Source organism: Varanus komodoensis, unplaced genomic scaffold (assembly GCF_004798865.1).
Source record: "Varanus komodoensis strain SLA01 unplaced genomic scaffold, ASM479886v1 scaffold13_3, whole genome shotgun sequence".
Lineage (NCBI taxonomy): Eukaryota > Metazoa > Chordata > Lepidosauria > Squamata > Varanidae > Varanus > Varanus komodoensis.
Window position 1 is genome coordinate 6,034,258 of NW_025335409.1, and position 24,421 is coordinate 6,058,678.

At 38.9% G+C, this 24,421-nt stretch overlaps 1 protein-coding gene across 1 annotated transcript in view; it reads right to left on the bottom strand.

Annotated features, from left to right (window-relative positions):
- Window positions 1-307: 307 nt before the first annotated feature.
- TBC1D22A (TBC1 domain family member 22A) overlaps window positions 308-24,421 on the bottom strand; it is a 144,464-nt gene continuing 120,350 nt past the window's right edge. The window contains exon 13 of the mRNA XM_044423413.1: window positions 308-3,681. Within this exon, the coding sequence (XP_044279348.1) occupies window positions 3,553-3,681 (129 nt within the window). The 3' untranslated portion in view covers window positions 308-3,552. The remainder of the gene's footprint in view (window positions 3,682-24,421) is intronic.

Consider the following 24,421-nt stretch of genomic DNA (forward strand, 5'->3'; position numbering starts at 1 on the left):
CACCTCTGTTGACCAAATGGAATTAAGTAACCATCCCCTATTATTGCATACTCTGTATTTCCATAATGGACTAAATATCTGTGATTAAAATAAGACCAATACATTGTATTCCTTGAACATCCATCACCATTTGCAAAAGTACAAATACCTTTACTGGCTATTTGCCTCTAAGGAAGTCCTTATTTGGTTCTGGTTATATACCACTCCCATACCAATACTTTCCCTCTCATCTCTTGAAGACATTTCTGTTTACTGGAAAGGATAAAATTATTCATTTCAAATTAGATACAACATCACACAGACAGACTTGGGTACTTGCCTTTTATTGTCGAGTTCTCAAGTTAAATACAAATCTATGAGCTTTTCCATATGAAATTATAGACTAGTGCAACTATTTTGTTATAGTAAAGATGTACAGATGATTGTAAGATAGTTATAGTCTTTCTTCATATTCTATTTACACTTTAATACATTGCTCACTATTTACATTTCTAAACGTATACAATAGATATAAATTGGTTATCTGCACTGTACAGTTCTTTCATTAATTCATATTGCATGTATGACAGCAGTGCTTTGAGGACTTCCCTAGAAACTCTATGAACAAAAATAGGGTTAAATGATGTGATGTCCTGATATCTTTTCTATACAGAAAAAAATAATGTAAGAATATCTGTATTAGGTACCCATTTAATTTTTTTTTTCTAGCTGTAATGAAGGGGAGTAAAAATGGCAGAAACATTTCCTTATGGAATATTTGCTTGGGATGGCACTTTACCTGAGATACAAACAATTATCAAAAACCAAGTATAATTCCATTTTAAGAGAAAGTTATGTAAAGAACTTATAATAATAGAGAGTATGCAAGAAATTGCACTAACAATGGTAAAAGACCCTATTTTTATGAAATAAGAATGCAAGCTATCCATTTAGGAAAGTTTCCACCCTTATCTACTGATATGTTCAAGCTTTTATTCTCATCCATCTGGTTTCTTTTTTTGCTGCATGATACAGTACTTAATTTTTAAAGGGAAGCAATGCAGATCTTAACAGATCTTGGAAGATGCAATTCCAACTGAAACAGAGCTTACAAAGGAATGTGTGTGTTTTAGATATTCATATTTTTTTCAAGTAGCATCTAACACAGCAAATTCCTCTTGACCAAATCTTTCATAATTGAAATTCCTATGCTAATAAGGTAATTAAAAATAAATTCACATATCCATGCATATTGCAGCTTACCATTTTTTTCTTACTAGTTCACTGACATCAGCAGGTTTTATATGATTTTACCTTTCTGTGTCTTTGTTCTGTCATTGGAAGATATTTTGTTAGGCACAATATGACACTGTAAACATAACTGATAAGTTACAGAGAAATCATATACAGAACTTAAAATTAGAAGTTTTCCAATGTTTGAGAAAGACATACACATACCTATGACCTTAAGACATGCTGAGCCACACCACAGAATATAAACTCTGTTACATTAGTAGTTATAATAATTTATCTATCGCAATGCCCTCTGTTGTGAAAGTAACAGGGCAATTCTACTTTAGTTCAGTAAACTTATTGAAAAACTGTGTTGGAAAATGAGGAATTCAAACTAGGACTGTACTGTGTTTTACAGTCAAATGTCCCAAAAGAATACAAATGTGAGATTAAATACTACACTTGCAAATCACCTGCTAATTAGAATACCTTAAGAAAAGGGAACATTAGAAATCTTTGTAGCCTTTTAGAAACATGCATCTTAAGTTTTGAAGTCAAAACTTCAAGATAAATTTGGGGATGGTGTGGCAGATAAACAGCTCTACTGCCTGTAGTGCTTGTATATTCAGGCATCTTTACATATGGCAAGCAGCAAGTTAACATGTATAACCAAGCTGGAAGGCATAAAAAAGAGTTAAAGGCACACTTGAACAGCTCCTGAAAATAAGATTTCATTTATAGTATAGGTTAACTTATGGACAAATTGATCTAGTCTGCAGACTTGAATGCTAAAAAGCTTTTCACAGATGGTGCCTGCTCCAATTGATGCATGGTGCCATCACAGGATGCTCCTCCAACAACCCTCTCTAAGCATAGTAGGAGTTACTGTGCAGGCAATTTTTACCTGTGGAACAGTCAAATACTCGGTACCCCACTTAGCTTGAAGTGGTAAAGCACAAGAAAGGCTTTTACCACTTAACTCTTCTATGTTGAATAAACTGCCCCTTCCATTTAGTAAAGCCTTCTATGAAGCACTGGAAGTAACTTAGAAGTAACAAAAGTCTGTTCCATTGCGGCTGGCAGTTTTTAAAATGAGATGAGCTTCTCAGACCTATTTGTACAAAATTCTCACTGCATTTCTATTTTATGCTGGCCAATCCTTCTGCAAAGTGTGAGATAAGCTGACACACTCATTTTTTGATATATACAAATGGCTGAAGTTTTAACCAGTTAACCAAGTGGGTCAGCAAAGAGAGCAGACTGGTCCTGCCAATGAGGAGTCTTCACCAGTTCAACTTTCCACCCCCTGCCCACACAGTGCAAAATCCAAGATTCTGTTCCAAAGAGATGAGTGGGATCATGGCTATTGGCCATCCAGTAACTGACTTCTTTGGTGCTTCTCTCAAAATAGCACACATCTGCTGGTGCTGAGAACAAAAGGTATGAGATGTGTACACTACTTTTCTGGCAAGTGTTCCTATTATGTTAGAAAATGAAGGTAAGGCAATAACATTAAAATATATTCTTGACTGCAAACCAAGATTCTGATCAGGGGGAAAAAACCCTTGAAGATAAAAATTCTATATACCAAAAAATGTTTGATAGCTTTAAAGCATTACATTATGGAAGAAAACAAACTATTACTGAAGTTCTAGTAATATATTTCAGAAACTTTAAAGTGAATTTTATTAAATGTTATGTGTATGCCACCATGTATAGTATATGGAAATCTCTCGTGATCGTGTATGTGGCATTCTCTTCAAGTTCCAATTGTCATGTTCCATTAAATATTCTGTTATTGGGTTTTACTGTGTAAGCAAACACAATGTTAAAGGCATTTAAATATTTTGTGTGTCTAAAATAAAATAAAATAAAATAAAATAAAAACAAGCCCATAATATCCCAATGTGACCTTACCACCTGATTCATTTGTCCATGTATTTTAATGCAAGATTGATTACTCCCATTATCTCATAAGCACATCAGACACCAGAAATCCTTCCATGAAAGTAACAAACATAATCACCTAGGTACCAATGAGCATAAAACCTTTTCTTCTTACATAGAACTTATATACTAAAGGAAAAAGGAAACAATACGAAAAAGAAATTGCATCTGCATCTTTTCAGTGGGTGCTGGGCATGAATGGACACTTCAACTCCATGTGGTCTTCACAATATCCTGTGCAGTCTATTTCTTTGGTAATCCACTAATCGCATAACTTCTTGTTGAACTGAAAGGGAACACTTCACAGAAATTCAGAATTGGGTAACTGTCCTAGCACAACCAGCATAAACAAAATGATACCCTGCCACAACAACCAGACAGTTCCTTGTTCTTTCATCTCTTGTAATGGTTGGGAGCATCTGCAAATGCAAACTTCAGTCTGTAGGCTTCTGCAAGGAGAACACTGATATCTTCATTTCCCCAGTGCATTGTAGGCAAGTTCTGTAAAAAGATTAGTAGTTCCTAGTGGGGGAAAGAAGAAAAAGAAATCAGAATAGGAGCTTTCTTGAAAATATCTCACTAAATATTAGACAGATTAAGCTTTGCTGTGTTTTAGCAACCAAAGGTTCCAATCAACACTGCAACTACTGAATTTAGTAATTAATAAATCAATAAATTCATAAATGAATAACACAGAACTCCATATGGGAGAAAAAGTCAAAGAAAGGATGGAAGCATAATTCATATGCTACTAAATATGGGAACAGTAAAAAAAGATGCAACAACAACAACAAATTGTTAGTGAACTCTTCGTCATCTAGAGTTCTCGTTCCAATGGAAACATCCTGAAAGGGGAAGAGACACTTGTGTCTAGAGCAGGGCTGCTGGTGGAGCTTACATAAGGGCAACGTCCATAGTGGAGCTCTTCTTGCATCTGTTCCAGCTGCTCACTAACTTGCGCTTATGAATGCGAATTTGAATAGTGTAATACATTCCATTGAAATGGAGAAGTTCTGGTGCCTATTTAAAGTGTTTGGAGTGCGAGGATTAAAAAAATAAGCTTTGGGACATACTAAGACTTTGAAAAGAATATTTTAATTGATTCTCACAAAGTCTCAAGTGAAAAAATTAGTAAATATGGTGAGGTAATAAAGCAAGCTTGTATTTATTTAGAGATGGTTGAAGCGTTTGTTACGTGCAAATCCCAATACGAAACAACTTGATCAGCAGCTCCTGAACTAATGTGCAAAATGAAAACTATCTAGCCAACAGTTTCTGCATTTCTCTGAATATGGTGGCACAGTTCTCAGCTCGGTAACACTGTAAAATACATTTTAAAATGCCTCTGTTAAGCTAAAATACATTCAAACATATGCATTTAAATGTGATTTTTCATGCAGACTGAGGCAACAGGAATTTGAAAGTGAAGCAGACTGGAAACAAATTCACCCATCCTAACTCCAGTAACATGTACCTATATAGTTGATCGCTGTGATCCAGTGCCCACATTATACTTAGTGGGAGTGCGTTATGGGTTCTATTTACCTTCCTGTTTCAGTGAATTCATTTTTACTGTTCAAAGAGTTACCACATAAGCATCTCTGATTCAGCATCAGCTGACCAAAAGGTACAGAGTATGCTCAATTAAGTATTAATGGCACATGCAGTAGTAACAGCCAGGAATCTTCTCAGATCTGGATAATTAATTCTAGCATTTCCTGAGCTTCATATAATGAACAAATATGTTACACAGGGTATTAGTCACACCAACACTACAGTAAATATGCAGATTCTACCTACTAATTACTAAAAAGTTTTAAAACTTATTGCCCTGCCTTTTAAGAATACAAGATACTAGCATTAAAATACTGTAAATGATATCCCTGTAAAGTGAGGACAAAGCTCCCAGTGGGAATGCACAAAGCACTTCAAAATTCCAATGTTAGGCTGAATTAGGGCACAATACTATCCATGTTTAGACAGGAAAAAGAAGTCCCATAGGACTTTCCTTTCTGTCAAAATAGGCAGAGGACTGCATCCTTAGAAAGATCTGGAGCCACATATTCTAGATCAGTGGCCCCCAAAATTTTTCATGCTGCTGCCCCTTTTCCTCTTGAAGCACCCCCACTCCTCTTTCTTTCTATTAGGTCTATTGCTCCATTGCAAATTTAAAACAACCAATCACCTCCCATCCCCATCTTTCCAGCGTCCCCAGGGGTCAATACCACCCACTCTGGGAATCACTGTCCTAAACACAGCATAAACGGGTTCAGAAACACCAAATCATTTAATAATTCTAAATAGTTCTCCATACCCACGCTTCACTACATACAAGAAAGCCATCAGTGCACACTGAATGACTTTAACATCCATTTATTAAAATCTTTGGGTTTTCAATACCACACACCAATGAGAATAATCAATTTTATGGTAGATATGTTTCTTTCATTCACCCTGGCACACATACATAGAAACTCAAATGCAGCATAAAAGCCAAACTGCTCATACCATCACATTAGATTCAACAAGTGATGGCTGGCTTTTGCAAAACCTATTTTTCCATAACTGATGTCTTTTAAAATGCCACCACCCTTTAGATCACTTCAGGATTCTGTGCAGTGCGACTTTTTATCCATCTCCCTCAAAATTATCTCTGATCTCACAGATATGGTTCCAGAAATATTCCAAGCTCCAACCCCGAATGAATCAGTAAATGCAGCCTTTTGTGGCTGATTTCTTTGACAATTCTGTTATTAGTTGGAAAAAAAGCCCTGTCAAGTCCTGCAAGAAACAGCCTCTAAAAATAGAAAAATAAGTGATAGTTATATTGGACTCAACTGCTAGTGTTTAAAATTGGTCAACTAGGGCTGACAGTTCTCAACAAGGTGAAACTGAGAAGGTGACACTTTGACAGAACAATCTTCCATTAATCTTTTGATAACATAGGGAGATACATTGTCCATGTGATTAATTTCAAATTTTTCAGGAGAAACAATTTCATGGAAGGGAATGCTTCAAGTTGCGGAAAATAAAGCTAACAAATTGAGAGTTTCATTTTGTCCCCTTTCATATTTGAAATGGCATACAAAGCAACAGATTTTTAGAGCAATGCAAAGCATATTTTGAACAGGAAAGCAAGATAGATGGAACTCCAATGTATTTATGACTTATTTTTTCTGTTAGGTTCCCATTCTTATATGTTTACAAGAACATTGTTGAAGTCTGTTCCAGTCACATGGGAAAGATCTACATCTTTGCAGCTTAAAATATTTGTTAGGGTTGTTATTCTGCTGCTGCTTCTGATTATTATTATTATTATTAATTACATTTCTATACTGCCTATAACCAAGGCTATCTGGGCAGTTTATTATTTCAGAACTTTCCCACATTTTTCCTCTTCAAAAGAAAAGGAAGGCCTTTCAAAGCAGCTTTCTGACTTTAACATAAAAGTAAATATGGATTTCAGCACTTAACTATAACTTAAGAGAAATTACCAAGAAGTATATATAAGATATAAGAGACAGTCCAACATCCATCCATCCATCCATCCATCCATCCATCCATCCAAGGACTCGAACAAAGGTCTGGAGCTCTACAGTTGCAAGGGGCCCACAAAACATTCCCTGGCATGAAATCCTATAGGAGGCAACTCAGCAACTCCTCAAGCTTCTGCCATGCTATTGACAAAGGAAAACAGCAATGGTGCACCATTTTAAATTAAAGCATGTTCGTTTACTAAAGTTGATTAGCAGTCAGCTGAATCAAACAGATGCTGCCTTTGGGAGGGGAAGGCAACATGAAGAAGCTGTTTGCTTCAGTGGCCATGCACTTACAAAGCAAGCACCTGCTTGGTTCAGCCTGATGTTACTCATAGCCCCACTTGGTGAACAAAAATATGATATGCTGTGGGCTGCAGCCCTGGCCATCCAGTCACTGCAGTGCTTTCTCTTAGCAGTGGCAAGCTATGAGGATACCCAACTCCGTAGGATCCTCCCCCACAAGCCAAAAAAAAAAAAAAAAGAGTTGGGCTGACTGGGGCAAGTTGCAAACACTTTGCTTGGGGCTTCCTCAAACCTGAAGATGCTTACAGATACTGGAACATTGTACACATGTAAGATAATATACAATGCAATAAAAATACTGAAAGCACATTCTTAGAGCAAACTGGATAACAAACACAAGAGAACAGGAAAGTCAGCCAATTAAAATGCCTTGGTAAACAAAACAACCATTTTGACAGAGCATCAGAACAAGTGCTAGTCACACTTCCAAGTGAAAAATATTCCACAGTTGGGGTGCCACACCCAAGAAGATTTCCTCCCTTGTTTACATATAATGGGCTTAAAATTCTTAGGAAAATGGCCTCCCTGATGTTTTGGGCAGATTGACACTGGCTTTCCTGCATATAGGGCTTCAACTAGTTTAGCACTTCAAAGGCAAACACTACCAACTTGAATTGTACTTAGAACCAATCAGTCAGAGAGCACAGCTCCTGCTTAGCCATATGGTTACAGTTCTGGCCTTTGCTTTTGAAGGAGAGGACAAGGAGAATTAGAGCTGGGGGTATAAGTACATTATCATGCCAAATATACTTATGCCCCCATGTCCTGATGGCCTCACCTACCAATATGTTCAAACAGGTCAGCCTTCTCCAGCTTGGTACCCTGCAGATGTTTTGGACTTCAGTTCTATTCAGCCTCAGCCAGCATAACCAATAATCAGGAATCGTAGGAGTTGTCATCCCAAACATCTGGAGGGCACCAGGTTGGGGGAATGCCAATACAGGCACTGAACAGAAATATACTGAAGAGATAAGGTATTGAAAATGGATTCTTATAGAGTTTGACAGCTCAAGTGCCATGATGGAGCAAGCTTTCCCCAACCTGGGGTCTTCCTGATGGTTCAGAAGACTATTCCCATCAGCCCAAGCCAACATGATCAATGGTCAGTAAGATGGGAATAGTTAAAACCTCTAGGCTAGAAAAGACTGCAATGGGCTCAGGTAGCACCCCCATGCTACTTTCTGAAATTCAGTCTGTATGTATGAGCAGAGTCACCATATCACTGTGCCTGCAATGTGCAATCTGTGGAGTGAAGCCAGTAACATTCCATGGTTGTTGTTATCTAACTATACTGAGAAATCAAGGTGTACCAATGAGGACACAGTCAATTAATCCTGACAAAGGGCAACCAAGTCATTTGAGTACCAAACCCAGGGCTGAAGCTTGACTGATTCCAGCTAATCCACATTTTTCAAAGTAGCTACAGTTGAGATGCAATGACCCTTTCTGAGACTTTGAAAATATTAGTAACTGGCTAATAACCTCCTGAGAGCAAGAGAGTTTATTAAGAAGAGGATATATAAATGCTTCTTTCAAGCCAATTAGTTCCACCTTTTATTTCAGTTACTGTATCTTGAACCACCCAGTGCATCGCACCTTCCAGTGGCTTATGATCTTTTATTCTTAATAGCCAAGACAGATAAAGCTTGCACCTCTCCAAACACTTGGTCTACATCCTCAGGACAAATTAACTAAAATCAAACTCAAACATCTACACTAGAAGAGTCTCTGGACCAGGGGTCCTCAAACTTTTTTAACAGGGGGCCAGCTGAAAGGTGCCAGTGATGGGCGCGGGCTGCCAAAGCGGTGCGGGGGGGGGGGCGCACATGCACAGTGAGGTGCCGGCTTGCTCACAAGTAGATCGTTTTCTCCAAGCAAGTTCAAAACAATCTCCTTGCAAGCAAACCCCTGCCTTGTCACGTGTGTGCACATGCACACACGTGGGGAGTCCAAAACCTTTATGGCGGGCTGGAAAAATGGGCATGGTGGGCCAGATCCAGCCCGTGGGCTGTAGTTTGAGGACCCATGCTCTGGACAATTCCACTGGATCTGTGTTAATGACTTTTACAAGTTCACAGCAGATACTGCCCTGCAAAACTTGCCATGGCCAGCTAGCATATCTACACCCACTCCTGATTTCAACAACTGTTCACCATCCAGAAAAGCTTTGTAGGATGACTACTTAATACAATGAAGGCAGAGAAGTGAGATCACTTTGTTGTCAAAGAGACCACCAATGTCCCAAAGTAAGCATTCTAATCCTTCCTCTACCTTTTTTATAGTTTGTTGGTTCCAACAAACTATCAGTGCTTGTCAGTGCTGAAAAAGACTTTTGTGGGGGACAGTTATTCTAGGACTCATTTAAAGACAGCTAAATACTTATGCTTTTCTAGTTTCTGTAATGTCACTTTACAGGCCTAAATAAATATCAGTTGATACAATTCGAAGATAAACCAATCGTCCTAAAATACATCTTGAATCTTTCATCAGCTTTCTGCAGAGAGGACTGGTAGCAGTAACAGGCTGAACAGAAGTCATGATTGCCTTTGTCCTGGAAGGCAGCAGTAGCAGAAGGTTACGTGGCTCAGGTTGGACAATTCATTCCTGAAGTCTAGTATGGTTCTTCATTAGTTAAGGGGGGTGGGATTTTTTGGGAAAATCCATGGGTATCTGTTTCCAGAAGCCTAAACATCTTAAGAGAAACAATTAGCTCTCCAGTAAGAAAATTCTTCTGTTTCATAATGACTGCAAGAGCAACCTTGTGCTTAGCACAAAAGATAATCTGCCACAAATGCCATTTCTAGGAGAACTTTTAAAGCAAATCTGTCTACAACCAAGTGACAAATGATGTATTAATATTTCTGCTTTTTTTCAGAGCTGGTGCTGCAATGTGACAATTTTGTTGGGAGGTATAGATATAGATAACAAAATCTACATGCACCAGCACTTAGAGAATCATAAAAGATGAGACCCAAATGAAAAAAGAGACGTAAACCACAACTCCTACATCGGCTTGCTTCAAAAGAAAGGCGTCTGTTCAGTTTTCCATTTTCCATATTCTCAATTTCATACTCCAGAAGCTGTTTTTGGTTTCTGTTTGTCCTCTTATCAGCAGTTTTAATTGAATTTGGTAGTTAAATATAAAGGGCTCCCATGATTTTCGGTTTCACTGGGAGCTACCCACTGATAAAGCCAATAATTTACATTGTTATTCAGTTTCTACCAAAGAAAGAAAACAATTTCTTTAGAGCAAGGCATCTCCAGTGACAGCTATGAATTACTGTCTAAATGGAACTGCTGCCAGGACATTTAAGCAGGGCAGGTCACCTAAATTGCTTAAGCAGCACTAGTTAGATAATTTCCCTCCCGCTCCTCCTCTGGCCTCCTAAAGGGAATTTTCTATTGAAATAGGGAGAAGCACACCATGTAATTGTTCCATGGCCATTACTAAAAATAAATGTACACAGCATTTGGTTAGAGAAAACAATATCTGAAATTGCACCGTACTGCCTTGATGGAAAATCACACATCTGTGGTTTTATCGGACCACTTTGTAATACAGAGATGACTTAGCAGCTTATAAAATAGATTTAGAGCTTTCATAGATGAATAATGAAGAGAAGAGTATGGTCTATACATAGAATCAGTAGACAGGCACGATCTCCATGCTACTCATAGCTTACATCAGGTTGACTTGGAAATATGCCAGGCCACTTCATAAAATATCTGAAAATGGCTGAGATCATTTCTGAGCCAATTGAAATTCCACCACTACTTACAATTTGACATTTAGCCCAGTACTGTTGACACTGACTGGCAGTGCCTCTTCAGGGTTTTAGGAAAGTGCTTTTCCTGCCATACCTGTACATGCCAGGGATCAAGCTTGGAACCTTCTGTAGTCAAAATATTTGCGAGTTTGCCATCGATAATTACTGCAGAAAACTGTCATCACAATAGAGAGAAAAAGAAGACACAAAGGGAAGAGAGGGAGGGTCTACAAAACTTGCTTTGTTGCCCCACCCACCCAGAGAGGGAAATCCCTCTGGCATTTACTTGGTGCGAAGAGGAGCCTCTGGTGAGTGACAGGGAAGGCATGGAATAGGAACAAAAGAATGGAATATATGAAGAAGGGGAGCCCTGCTGGATCAGACCAAAGTCTGAGAGAGAGGGGGACAAGCAATCCGGTACACATATGGTCAACAGGATTAAGAGTTACGCTTTGGTGCAGGGGAGGTAGAAATATTCAGTTTTTCCACTGTTGCATGGGTCCTGGACCTCTCACCTCCATGAATGTGCAGGGATGACTAATTTAATTTTTTTTTCTGTGAGTACAATATCACAAATGCATAACTTAAAGATGTATTCTATTCTTTGTAAACTGCAGTTGCAGACAAGTCTAAATGATGATGTATATCACTGTCTGATGAACTTAATAAGATATGGTTGGCTTATCACTAGTGAATAGAAAAAAAGGAAGCTACTGTTGCTTTACCATTAGAAACACATCTGCTAAGTAGAACAATATTGAGAGCATAGTTTGCAGAGTGTCTTGTGTATGTAAGTTATGGAATTTGGAACACCTAACCAGTTATTCTGGCCATTAGGGTTTGTACAGGATAATCACCAAGAAACAGGAGACAATTCTATATCTATCTGATTTGCAAAAATTCTTTCTGTTAAGTTTGTTTTCAAAAGATTCACAGTTTCCAATAAATCTGGTACTTTATTATTTTCAAAATGAACCTACAAAGAGGAATTTCACCCACTCTTCCCACAGCATTTTGTTGTATTGTTTCTTCCTCAGAGGATCTCTCTCTCTCTCTCTCTCTCTCTCTCTCTCTCTCTCTGTCTCTGTCTCTGGCCAAGGGAAGTCTTAGTGTTACAACTGACAAAGGTGTTACACTCATGCACATGTAACTACAAGCAGGAATGCACTGTAAGGTGCAAAGCATATTACAGTTAAGTCTCCTGCAGAGATGGATGCTCCAAATCAATTTAAGTGTGTGGGGGGAAATGACCACAGACCTCTCAATAAATGAAATAATGAAGGAAAGCGCTACAATTCTTTTAAAAGGGCAGTCCATTTTGTGACCAGCAGTGATACATTGCTAACTGGTGAGGAAAGATGCCAGCACAGGGGAAATGGCAGCACACACAGAGACACAGTAAGACTGCAAGGAAGCTAGATAACATGCCTGCATCAGCAACAGAGCATGAATTCAATCCATTTAGGATAGCTGGAGCCACTCCAAACATAACACTACTTCATTTATTTCTGTATATTCCACAGAGATAGGAGGGCTGAAGTACAGAGCTGGCACATCAAAACTGTCCACCTGCTGAGTCATGCTGTTATTCCGCTACATTTATGCCACTATTATGTTACTTTATGATGAGGCTTTCATTATGGCAAAGCAAGTGCAGAAATGCAGAAGATAAACTACATGCCAGGACAAACAACACTTACTTTCTTATATGCATGTTTGAGTTTTCTAGCAGAAGCAATTCTATCAATAAAGAATACTGAGTTTAATATATCTCCCATGGATTATACCACAGTTTCATAGACCCTCACACATGAAACCCATAGCTATTATTTTCACTAACATTATTGCTGACTTTATAGAAATCTTTTCCTAGCCAAACCCAGCTACATAAGGCTGTGTTTTTCATGCTTTATGGAAAGACTGGCTTATCTTAGTTTTCTGGCAGTTCTTCTGGCAGTTCTTAATCCATTTCATGTAGCAATAATAAGAGATTTCAAACTGATTTCCAGGAATGTGGAATGCTTGATAATCTTTATTATTTCAAGAAGAGGTAGAATGCCTGATGGTAGGGTTGGGGAATAGGATTATAGCTAAGGGATTGGAACTGAAACCTCACCATCTCTCTAGTTAAGGAGCCTCAATAAACACTTCTAAAAACCCTGGAGATCTGTTTCAAAATAATACCCAATTGAGCATGAAAAGCAGGTTATATCATCGTCATCATCACCACCACTATCGCTATTTCTCTATTAATATATACACCAACAATAGCAAGCAGAAATATAGGATACACAACAAAAATAGGCTGCTAAGAAAAAAAGAGGGTGGGTGTCTGCATGCTTAGGGGAACCAACCTTGACATAAGTAAATCTTAAGGAAAAAAATAAGAATAAACCTATCCACTGAACATATTTCATGGACAAAGAATGCTGATTGTTGGAGTACTGGGGAACAGACTGTAGTATCCCATAAAAGGCATGATAGAAACCTGCACAGGAACACTCTACACTGCAACATTTCATCACAAATTCCATTTATGACTTCAGTGTATTCTCACAGAGATCTACTACATCCCTGAATGAATGCCAGTGTCATCCTCTCCCTGCCCCACCCCCCAACCTGGCCTGCACTGGTAATGGGCAATTCTGGCTATGATTCTTCATCAGGTGTGCCAAATTTAAGAAGGCTTTCTACTACATTTCTACTAGACTCTATCATAGGCTTGCCTTCTTCCAGTGAGGCACTCCAGATGGGAAACCTACAGAACACTGGGGTTTGCCTCAGTGCCCTTGGTCCAAGAACCATCAACTGAGATGCCCAGCTCTGAGGCCAAGTAATCCTTAAGGCCAATTAGATGTGACATTAACTTGGGAAGTTGCAATGCACATACCCAAATTTTAAAGTGTGAAGAGCAACTATGCAAGAGGGGAAGTGATCAGATCCTGGCAGAGTGGCAGGAGAGTTGACCCTCCCCCTGTTTGAAGTCCTAATTAGAAATGCTTCTGCAGCCATTTTTGGATCTCAGCTACTATTAGGGAAGCACTGAGTGACACCAATCCTTCCTCGGGCCTCACTGCAGTTGCAGAGTAGAGGGAACCCCATTTTCATTGAGACCACAGTGAGTGGAAGGTGTTAAACTCTCTCCATGTACCAACGTCCTTCTCTACATATGATCCATCAACTGGTCTCTGTCACTGTGGTTACCTCCACTGAGCACCTGAAGCGGCTGTGCCAGCAGTGCAATTCCACAGGTGATCACTGCATTGTGAACATTTTACCTCAAAGAGTTTATTATAGATAAGCAGGCTTATTACTTTCATCTATTTTCAAGTGCTCACTCTGCCTTTCATCATTGTCTCTTATTGTATTTCCATTATAAAGATCTTCTTTCAATTTGCTCTGAGAATAAGTTTCTGGCAATTCCATGACAGCTTTTTCTTCCTGCCTGCTTGCCTAGTTACCTGGTTCAGCTTCCTGTGTTTACATATTTTATGCCTACAAAGAAAGGAAGGCAGGTTGGCTGCCCATGGACAGGAGGCCTCAGAAATGGTTGCTACTATGTCCCAAGTAAGAAAATTAGCTCACAGCTCTATAGTCCCTTTACCCAAGAATAGAGGTAGAAAAAAAAGGATGGTAGATCAGACAGATGCATGCATACTAGGCCATCCCACAAAGCAGCTGGGCACACCAAGCTATTACAGTGTAGACTCAGGAGCAAAAGTACTATGGACTGGAAAAATGTGTCATGCATAACTGTGGAGTTCAGATATGATAACAATGTCCACTGCTGAAAATTAGAGCCGTTTGGCTGTGCCCAGGCTACATAGATTTGGAAAAGAGCATAAAGAATTTGGTGACATATCAATTGTCTCATGCAGTTGCTGAACAACACTGCAATGTGTACAAAAGTGTTTTCACTGATTAGAGGATAGTTAGAACACAGACAGAAATGGACTTTTAATGTCTGAAAGGACTAGCTAGTTAAAAGTGATTGAATAGTCTGAAAGGACCATGCTCCATCATCGTCACCATCATTATCCTCCTCCTTCTCCTTCTTGATTTCACTTCTATACTGCCCCCCAGCCACAACTCTCTGGGTAGTTTATGAGGGAAAAGGAGGGAACCTGTGTGACAATCTATGTTATATGTGTTCAAAATTATGTCACAGTGGATAGCGGTAAAATCTTGCCACTGTATGTGTGTTGTACATTTAATCTAATGAGCAGAAAACAAATGTGCAAGATATATATAACATATCCAAAATCCACAGAAATCCCTTTGACATGTGTTAACTAGTGGATAAACTGCAATATTTTCTTCAAGGAGAAAATCCAAATTTAAATCCCAGGAGAAGAGCTACAGTTGTCTGGGACAGCGGAAAGGAAGATAAGCTAAAGTCAGAGTATCAGCGTGAAGGGAGTCTGCAGAGAGGATTCCACAGCATCTCCACAGCCAAGGACAGACTCAAGGAGGCCTTAATCTCAGTAAAAAGCATAGGAGTCAGATAGGAGGTGCAATTGTGATACTGAGGTACCTAACACCTAACTTAAGCAAAAAGAAAGACTGGTACTATACTTACAACTACAGTAGTTATTTTAATTATATACAGGCTACTGCTAACATACCTGTGCACTTAAAAGACTCAGAATCCAGTAAATGCCATTATATTTATTCAGGAATACCCATTCCTACTCCCAGTGCAAGGCTGGCTTCAGTTTTAGCTGTGTATTGCTATGTTAATGAGAGCAGACTTCCCCATCTGCTCTTCCACAGCCCCTCCAGCCAGCCATTTCCTCCCCTGCACATGCTGCAAGAGTTGTAGGACTCCGCTGAATGGAGTAGGCTGTGCAGCCTGCTCCATGACATCTCCCAAAATCAGGCAGAGGCGCCTTTATTGAACAGAGCTCCAACCACAGAAGTGCATCTGTTCAATACTCATTTTAAATCTTGAACTTGTTCTGAATGTTTTGGTGACATTCAACTACATAATCTCTCCACTGCTACTAGACACACTCAGTCCATCTGACTCATGATGGACTTGATAATCAATTCATAGCAAATAGTTCTCGAACCACCCACTGGAATGACAGATTCTGGCCAGGACTTCAAACAGAACATAGAAAAGAATTGTTGATGAGATCAGTAAAATCTGGAAAATGCCATAAAAGCTGGGCAGCCAGCCTGGATGCATGGTATGCAAATATGTGCTTATATACACATAGCAATGGCCAGCAAGCTTACTGAAATCCTGTACACATGCAATAAATCAGAATACTAAACTGGGAGCTTCTAGGAAGAAACATGATATTATAGTATAATGCTTTAATTACAGGAACAAATTCAACATTATTGGTAGAAGCCTCAAATGTCTGATAAGCAGTTTGTATGCTGCTTCTGGCGATGGTTTCAGCTGTGATGAAGCAGCAGAAACAGGAGTTACAAAAATAGGCAACATCAAAGCGAGACCAGTGGAAACTTCCTTCCCTGACCCAATCTTGACTGGAAGGCTGCTGGTGACTACTAAGAAAAAAAGATACTAGAATTCATGTATTCAATGTCTCATCTAGTTAGGCCTACAGTTGTCCAGAAGACATTGATGCTTCTGTGGGATATAACCACCTAATCTGCCAAGTCCACTTAGTTCAAGATGCCAATGTGACACAGGATCCTTACAATGAGGAAGCAGTAATGCAAATGTAGAGATGAAGAAATACTGAAAGAGAACCATGTATTTTGATGAAAAATGCTTTCATTTTCTTAGGGGAAAAGTTTCAATAATTTATTGTAATCTACCTCATTCTACAATATAAAATTCCTCACTGAATTCATGCTTTCTAATCTTTGCAATCACTCCTAATTATGGACTACTTTAAATTCATGATGTTGGCCAAATTAAATATTTTCAGATCGCTGGGGCCATTCCCTAAATTAGACCCTTGTTTATAGTAGTTCTAATTTGCCTCAGTATGCTGGTACAAATGACTATTACCATAAGAAATAGGATGATATAGTCTTATTTTACCTTCCAATTCTACTGTCACAAGCTCTTTTTATTATTGGTTTGGCTCAATGCTTAATGCCAACATGCACATTTTAGAACTTGTTTTGACTTTTTGAAAACAAGTAAGTATGATTATTTTATTAATTCCCATAAGGCTCAATTTATTTTTATGTCCTGGTTTCTATAAACACATTAAATGATCAAACTCCCTTCTTTTAGGACTCTAAAGAGAATTAATATGGAACGTCATTCAAAATTACATTTTACATATGAATACAGTATTACTGAAACTTTATCCCTAATTCAGAAATGCCACTGAAACTCTAAAACAACCTAGAATTCTATAGTTTAATCACAAAACAATTTTGGGAAGGAAATCCTCAAATACCAAAGAAGTATAGAACAGGTTCTTGTTAAGTGTAACACAGAAGTTAAACTGCACTAGCTTCTACTCTTCCTGCATCAGGAGAAAAAACAGTCTTATGAGAAAAGTCTTACACGTGCCCATAGAGGCTATCTAATATTCACTTCTTAACTGTGAACATAGGCAAGAAAGAGAGAAACATATAAATTTAAGGACAACTGGCAAGTGTGTACCTGGGGAGGCAAAACATGTTTATTTTACCAGAGGTAAGGCAAATATAATAGTGAATACAAGTAGACAAACTCAGAGGAAAAAAATAACATACACGTATTACAGCATAACATAATGTAACTAAATCTATAAAACCACTTTATGATTGTTTCAAAGGTTCTACTCTGGGTGATCCGCATTTTTATCAATCTGAGACACACTCTGGGTCAACATAACATTCAAAGGCCAGGTTGCATATCAGACACCTTTGCTAACTTGATTGTTACTACCCCTTCAATAGCCACAAGTAAATACGATGTAGGTCAAAATATTTTACCTTCTAAGTCAACAGCCTCTTTCCATTCCATATTATATCAAGAGGACAGTGAGAAAGAGGCTCAAGGCTGCTTTAGCTTTCTGAATAAGACAGAGCACACAAAAAGCTTTTAAAGGAAAAAAAAAGCAGACATACAAAACATAACAGAAAATAGCAGTCAGAAATGTGCATTAACCTAGCTTAAGATGTTAAACCAAGAAGTCAAAGATTTCACAGTTGTCTAGTCATGTTAGTAAGTAAAGCAAAATTCTTTCACAACCTGGCAGTGTAGACACAGAGGTTTGCCTGTTCAGTAAAAAGGGAGAAAAGTGACCAGCAGTTAAATAAATACATTTTCTGAAAGGGGAATGGGTCAAACCAACCCTGAGCCACAGTACTTATAGGTAAGACCCTGGTTTGTACACCCTGCACCCCTCAGATGGGTGAGGCAGCTTTGGGAGTGCTGAGGAAGTAAACTGCTTGGCACTTCAGCAACACACCAGAACCTGCCCCCAGCCTTTTCCAACAATCTTTGCTGGCCTTGGACTGAGCGCATCAGTGCAGACTAGACACACCTTGCCAATCCAGCAGCCTCCTGGGGCATGGGAACAAGTCAACTGCTGCGTGATGGGCCACCAGTGGCAGGCCACACTGGCAGATGGGGCACCTAAATGGGGCAAAATTTTGAGGATGCCCTGGTGAGGGTGCCTCTTATTTTTTCCTCATTTGGCCCTGTGTTTGTAGCTGCTAGATTGTCTATCGCTGCTACTACTACTACATTGCATTTATATCCCCATCTTTTTTTTCCTCTTGCAAGGAACTCAAGGCAATGTTGGAGAAGAGGTCCAAATAAATCATATTTAAAAGAAATAGTGTCTGATGGGTTTTGTTTAAACCTGGTATGATTTTTGAAATCCATTTTGAGAAGCAGAAGGAAGCTGCCAGACGCATCCTCCGCTCATCCATGCTACCTAGGCTGACTAGCCACAGGTTTAAGAAACAGGGAAGTTCCAAATTCAGCTGTTGCCCTGTGATACAAAGAATCCCATAGCTACAATGGTACCACCTAACCCCTTGAGGGATTTGCATCTTTCACAAGACATATCAAGTTAATAAGGCTCCCATGCCTGATGTGGTACAGCCAATCAGAGCACAAAGATTTGCAACTTAGTTATCAACTCTTCCCCTCTAGTGATGCATGGCAGCTGAGCTCAGTTTTCATGAATGGTTTCCCAACAACTCATATTTACATGTTTCAACAGACATGGAGATCAGTTTAAGTTTCAGAAATTTACTCAAGCGAATGTCAATGCAATGCAATCAGTAATATTTTCCATTCCATTCTAACATTCACAATTTATGTTATTGGCTTTATTTATGGCTGTTATTGTCCAGTACATGCTGACATCAGATTGCCAATGTACTATCATTATTCCATCATCGAGTACTCTGTACCCCTATGTGACTAGGAGGTTATAAAATTCTTTGTACATGTTCTGGAAACTTGTAGTTGGTTTAACCTCTATCCAGCAGCGCTGTTGTAAGTTTGGTTTCTCAAAAGAGGGTGCCTGAGTTATCTTTCAATAAACTGCTGAGGTTCAAGGAGAAAAAGGTCTTCCCCACCAAATCCATTTATTCATTCTTGTGGCTGCTGTCAAGATGCCCCGACAGCAGCTTATAAGTTTCTCCAATTCTTCATTTTATTCACACAACAAACCTGTGAGGTCGGTTAGGGTGAGAATGAGTGACTGACCCAAAGTCATCCAGTGAGCTTCATGGTCAAGCGGGGACTAGAAGCCAGATTTCCCTAGGCCAGTGCTCTAACCACTATATCACACTGGTTCTTGGCAGAGTCACTGTAGTCTATTTGAACAACCTCCCCTTCCTCTCCCCTGCCCCTACTCCAAAGGATATCCTAACCCTACAAACATATTTTGTTGGCATGCAGGCAGCTCCAAGAATCTGCTCTGTTGATGGAGTCTATTCCTTTGGCAGACAGGCAGTATTGGATTTTTACCCAGTATGTTTTTAAAGACAAAATATAATATTAAGGAGAGCAATTTTGATGTAAAACACTATCACCAAAACACATCTTTTAAACATGCTCCCTGGAAAGGGCATAAACAGATGATTGGTCACTGTGGCCAAATTATTTATTTATTTATTTATTTAAAACATTTCTATGTCACCCCCATCGCAACAAAGCCTCGGGGTGGCTCACGGCATAATTAAAACATATAAATAATACAATCAGAGATTAAAAAATTAAGGACAGGAATGGTCCTCCTGTCAGAATCAGCAGTATCACAATAGATAGGGACTCAGATCTTTGGGGAAAAGGCAGGAGGGAGTTCAATGGACTAGGCAGAAAAAGAGGCATTCAATAGGCATTTCAGGAAACCAGGTATATTTTATTCTGAAGACCTACATCTTCTCAGATTAGGTAGTTTTTCATTGCAAGAGGTCTAGTTTTAAAAAAAGGATGGTGACAATGTTAATCTAAAAACATAGATACTTTAAAAATGTTTTTTCACACCAACATAAAATGGGTGAAAATTTGCTAGCTGACTACAATTAAGCATCAGTAGTAGTGTGAACAAAGAGCTAATAGGTCCTTTTCAAACAGATGCCTAATTACGCATGTTAGGGGTCAACTGCAGTGTACCTGTTACCATTCTGCGAATGTTAAAATCATTCAATATTTATTAAGATATTCAGTCAAATATAAAACAGAATTATTCATATTTATTTAGCACCAAGTGTAAATACTTTTCCCTGACAAAGGTAACAACTTGCCTGCAATTTCCCAAAAGTGCTCATAAAAGACAACATTTCCATTTATTGTATTATATAGACATATCTTGCAACTTTATGTTTACACAAACAATAGCTCTGTAGTGGCCTGTGTTGTTCAGAGGTAACCTTTTCTATCATTCAAGCTATGACCACACCTTGGGGGTTGGTTGTGCAAGGATTCAACAGGTCTTGCATAACTCATGACCTGTTTTGGGGTTTCAGGATTTACCAACAATCTCACTGGGTTCAAACTGCATAACAAACTGAAGTTGCAACTATAATATTCAAATGTTACCTGGCAAATAATTTGCATGGTGATCATGCAAACTAAGTCATTTTTAAAACAATCATGTTATCCTCTTGCATAATGTTCATCTCTCCCAAAGTTCAGATTCACCCAAGTATCTTCATTTGCTAATACTCCTGTCCTGACCGGCAAAAAACAATATTGCTATGGAATTATCAAACTTTTTATAATATAGCACAAGTAATCACTTGGGAATTTGCACGTACTCTCTAGAAACAAACACAGAATGCTAATGCAAGGGACTGTCGTCATCATGCCCCCACCCCAGTAGAATTGCAGGGTTCACTTGAGCAAAATGTTAACAGCTGAGACCTAAATGCCCTGAATACCGCATTCTCTTGTAAACACATCCCAATGAAAGTAACTGAGGAATGGGAGTCAGAAAAATTCAGCAGCAGCTATTCATGATGAAATATTCTATAAAACCAAGAAAACCTGTATTCTACATAGGTTGCCTTGTCTCTTCCTCCAAGACCTCCATTTGGTATTCACTTCTTATTGCTACTGCCTGTACTTTTTCTCCTGTGTCAATTCATCCAAATACCACAAGAAAAACCTTGGACAAATACAATCACATAAAACACATTAACCCATATTAAACACGACGCCTTGATCAAAAAAATCATTAATGGAAACAAAACCCTTTAGTTTGCATGAATTTCATTGTGTGTTTGCCCATTTCAAGAATTCAGAAAGCATTCCTGGAGCAAATTCCAAGAAGTGACCAATGACACTGCAAGGTTAATAGCACTGACCTAATCATAATAAAAATATTCAAGTTTGAAAGCGCCTACTGGAATCTGCATTTTATTAAACTGCTGAAGACTGCAGAAAAATGGCGTTACATACCAAACTTAAGCTTTATGGGATTAAAATGTTAGGATCAGAGACTTTGTAGAACAGAGTGAGCTTGAAAATGAAATCTTGCGTAAGCTAGTATTGGAAGAATGATCGTCAAAGCCCCTTAGGTGCAGATTAGTCTGCACAACTTTTGTCCTTTTCAATCCTTTGTTTTCTTTCAGACTACCTTTTGACCCTGAAACTGCTATAATTGCAGCTCTTTAGAAACAAAGTGAAGTAATATGTTGGTGATATGCTTCTTAGGTTGCTATGTTACAGTGATTATCTAATTAGCTACCTGCCTGAAGTGAATAATAATAGCAGCATTTAAACAAATCGATAAAATACATCCAATCAGTTCTTGGCAGGCCTTTTTGCAAGTTTTATAAATACTAGCTTAGCAAATAACCATTCAAAAATATGCTTGGGCAGCTTCATACAGGGCTCAAACACTAAATGCTGACATATCAGACAATCTTTTAAGTGAGGAGATTTAATTGGACTGGAAAGCAAGCTCTATTCTCTGAAAGTGTTGATAAAACAAAGTTAATATAATAAAACATTAATGCTGCTTTTGCATCTTCACTAAAAGCAATATAAGCTACAAAAGAGGACAACTCTTCAACTGCAATGTCTATAGATTTTATACCAAGTTTCAGTTTAGGCTCCTGTGAAACAAAGTTAATGAAAGGCTAATGCATAAGCAAAGTTTAATTAACTTTACAGAATGGTCTAGGTCAGGGCAGTCCAACATTTCGTATCTTGAAGGCCGCATGAAGACTTCAACATGGAACCCAGGGTACACAAAATGAATTACATGTCCATATCGTAAATTCAAGCATTTGCAATATATTTATTTAATTGAATATACACAATTAATATATTTAAATAACTATTAAACAAGGGATAAAACCGATATGAGGTCTCTGAGTTGGCTTTTCTCTGTGCATTTGAAAAAAACAGGGACGAAGAAATGAGGGAGAAAATGGCTGGGGTCTCAGAGATGGCCTTCCTCCGTAAGTGCAGGTCATCCCAGAGATCACAGACAAGTTCCTTCTCCAACCAGAGTCCAAGCACAAGGACCACTCCACTGGGGTGGCCCATTCCTTCTTCCCTGTTTCTCCCAACCAGAAGCCCTGGACTTCCTTCCTTCTTGGAACTGACATGCTGAGCCTCTTGTATTTGAGCCGATGAACTCTCCCCAGCATGCCCCACCTGCTCCTGCTGATGAGTGCAAAGGCACTCAGCTCCTCAGCACCTTTGGACACAACAGCTGGAAAAGCACGGGGCATGCTGGGGCAAGCTCTCCCAAGGCCACCACAATCATGCCCATGCTGGGATTCAGATATAGGGGGAGGAATGGGGGGCTCCGAGTGGCAAGGGGACAGCAGAACAAGGCCTCAGGGGCCGCCTGTTGGACCACACCAGTCTAGATATTCCTTTGTTATATTAAGGATTTGTATCATAGTAAATGTGGCACCAGAGAGCTTCGCTGTGGCTGACCAAATTACGTATCAGCAGAAGTCTCTCTCACACACCAAATCAGCAACTGAACACCATACACAGCTATCCGAATGCACTAGAATTCACAAGTTTGGCTATCATTTTCTAGAGACTAGTGAGCAAAAAAATGGGTGGAATCTTGGCCACAGCCACTCCAGAAACTACTGAAGCTCTTCAGTTACACAAACACCCCCAAACTGCTTTCTTGAGCCTTTGCGAGAGAGAGCAACCCCATTCAGAACTGACAACTCCCAAACCTTCACCATCTAATGTGTGCTCAGCTTCATTTTTTCTACCCTCATTCAATAAACTGGAAACATTAGCAACCTGTTCATGAAATTCCTCATCTGGTTCCTCAGAAAACGAAAAATAAAGGAGACATTTAACTCTAGAGTTCTGGACAACATATTTCTAACACACAAGGAATAAGACTAACCCTTGCAGCACTCCACAGGACATGGAGAAATAGCAATCACCTAGCACCACTTCTGAGACCTCATAGCTAATCATGGAACTCCTCCAGTTCCCAATCTATTCAGACCTAAATGGTTATATCACTATAGGTAGTATTCAAATCAGCTGAGAATTCCAGGAGAAGCAACATAGTTGTGCTCATTCTTCTTAGACCTTGGCAAAGTTTATTCAACCCAGAAAAGCAAGATAGTTTCAGACGCAAAACTGAACCTGAAGCAGACTACTATGGATCAAAACCATCAGCTTCATCTCTTTCCTTGATGTTTTATCACCATCATATGCTGAATCATTTTACCTAAATCAGAGAAAATTCTGTAACTTAACTACAGGTTTCTAGAAGTTGTTTACAGCAGAAACAATGCCTGGTGATTGCTAGGATTTCCCATTCATACATTATCATTACTGTTTCTTGCCCTAAATTATTCAAGGTAAATTCTGAAGAGCAGTTGCAGTGGTGAGTAGCATGGTAAAGAGGGTGACAATTGCCAACCCTTTAAAATACACTTCTGAGATCAACCAAAAGATGGTGGGTTGCAATAAAGTGATGTCCACTAAAACTACTGGTAACCGTGGAAAAAGAACGCAGACATGCACAACCAACTTAGCTAGCATTATCCCATCTGTCACTAATCAGGCTGCTGTCTGAATTCCAACCTTGTTCCCTTATGACTTATTTGGTGCTCATCACCTAAAGTGATTCCATCAGTAAATTATTTGTATACCACACATCACATTAGCATCTAAACCAACTAAAGTTTGTCAAGATGATATTGTGGATTCAAAGAAAGAAAGAAAATAGCCTGCTACCAGCAACCATTGGGTGAGTACAAACTATAAAAGTG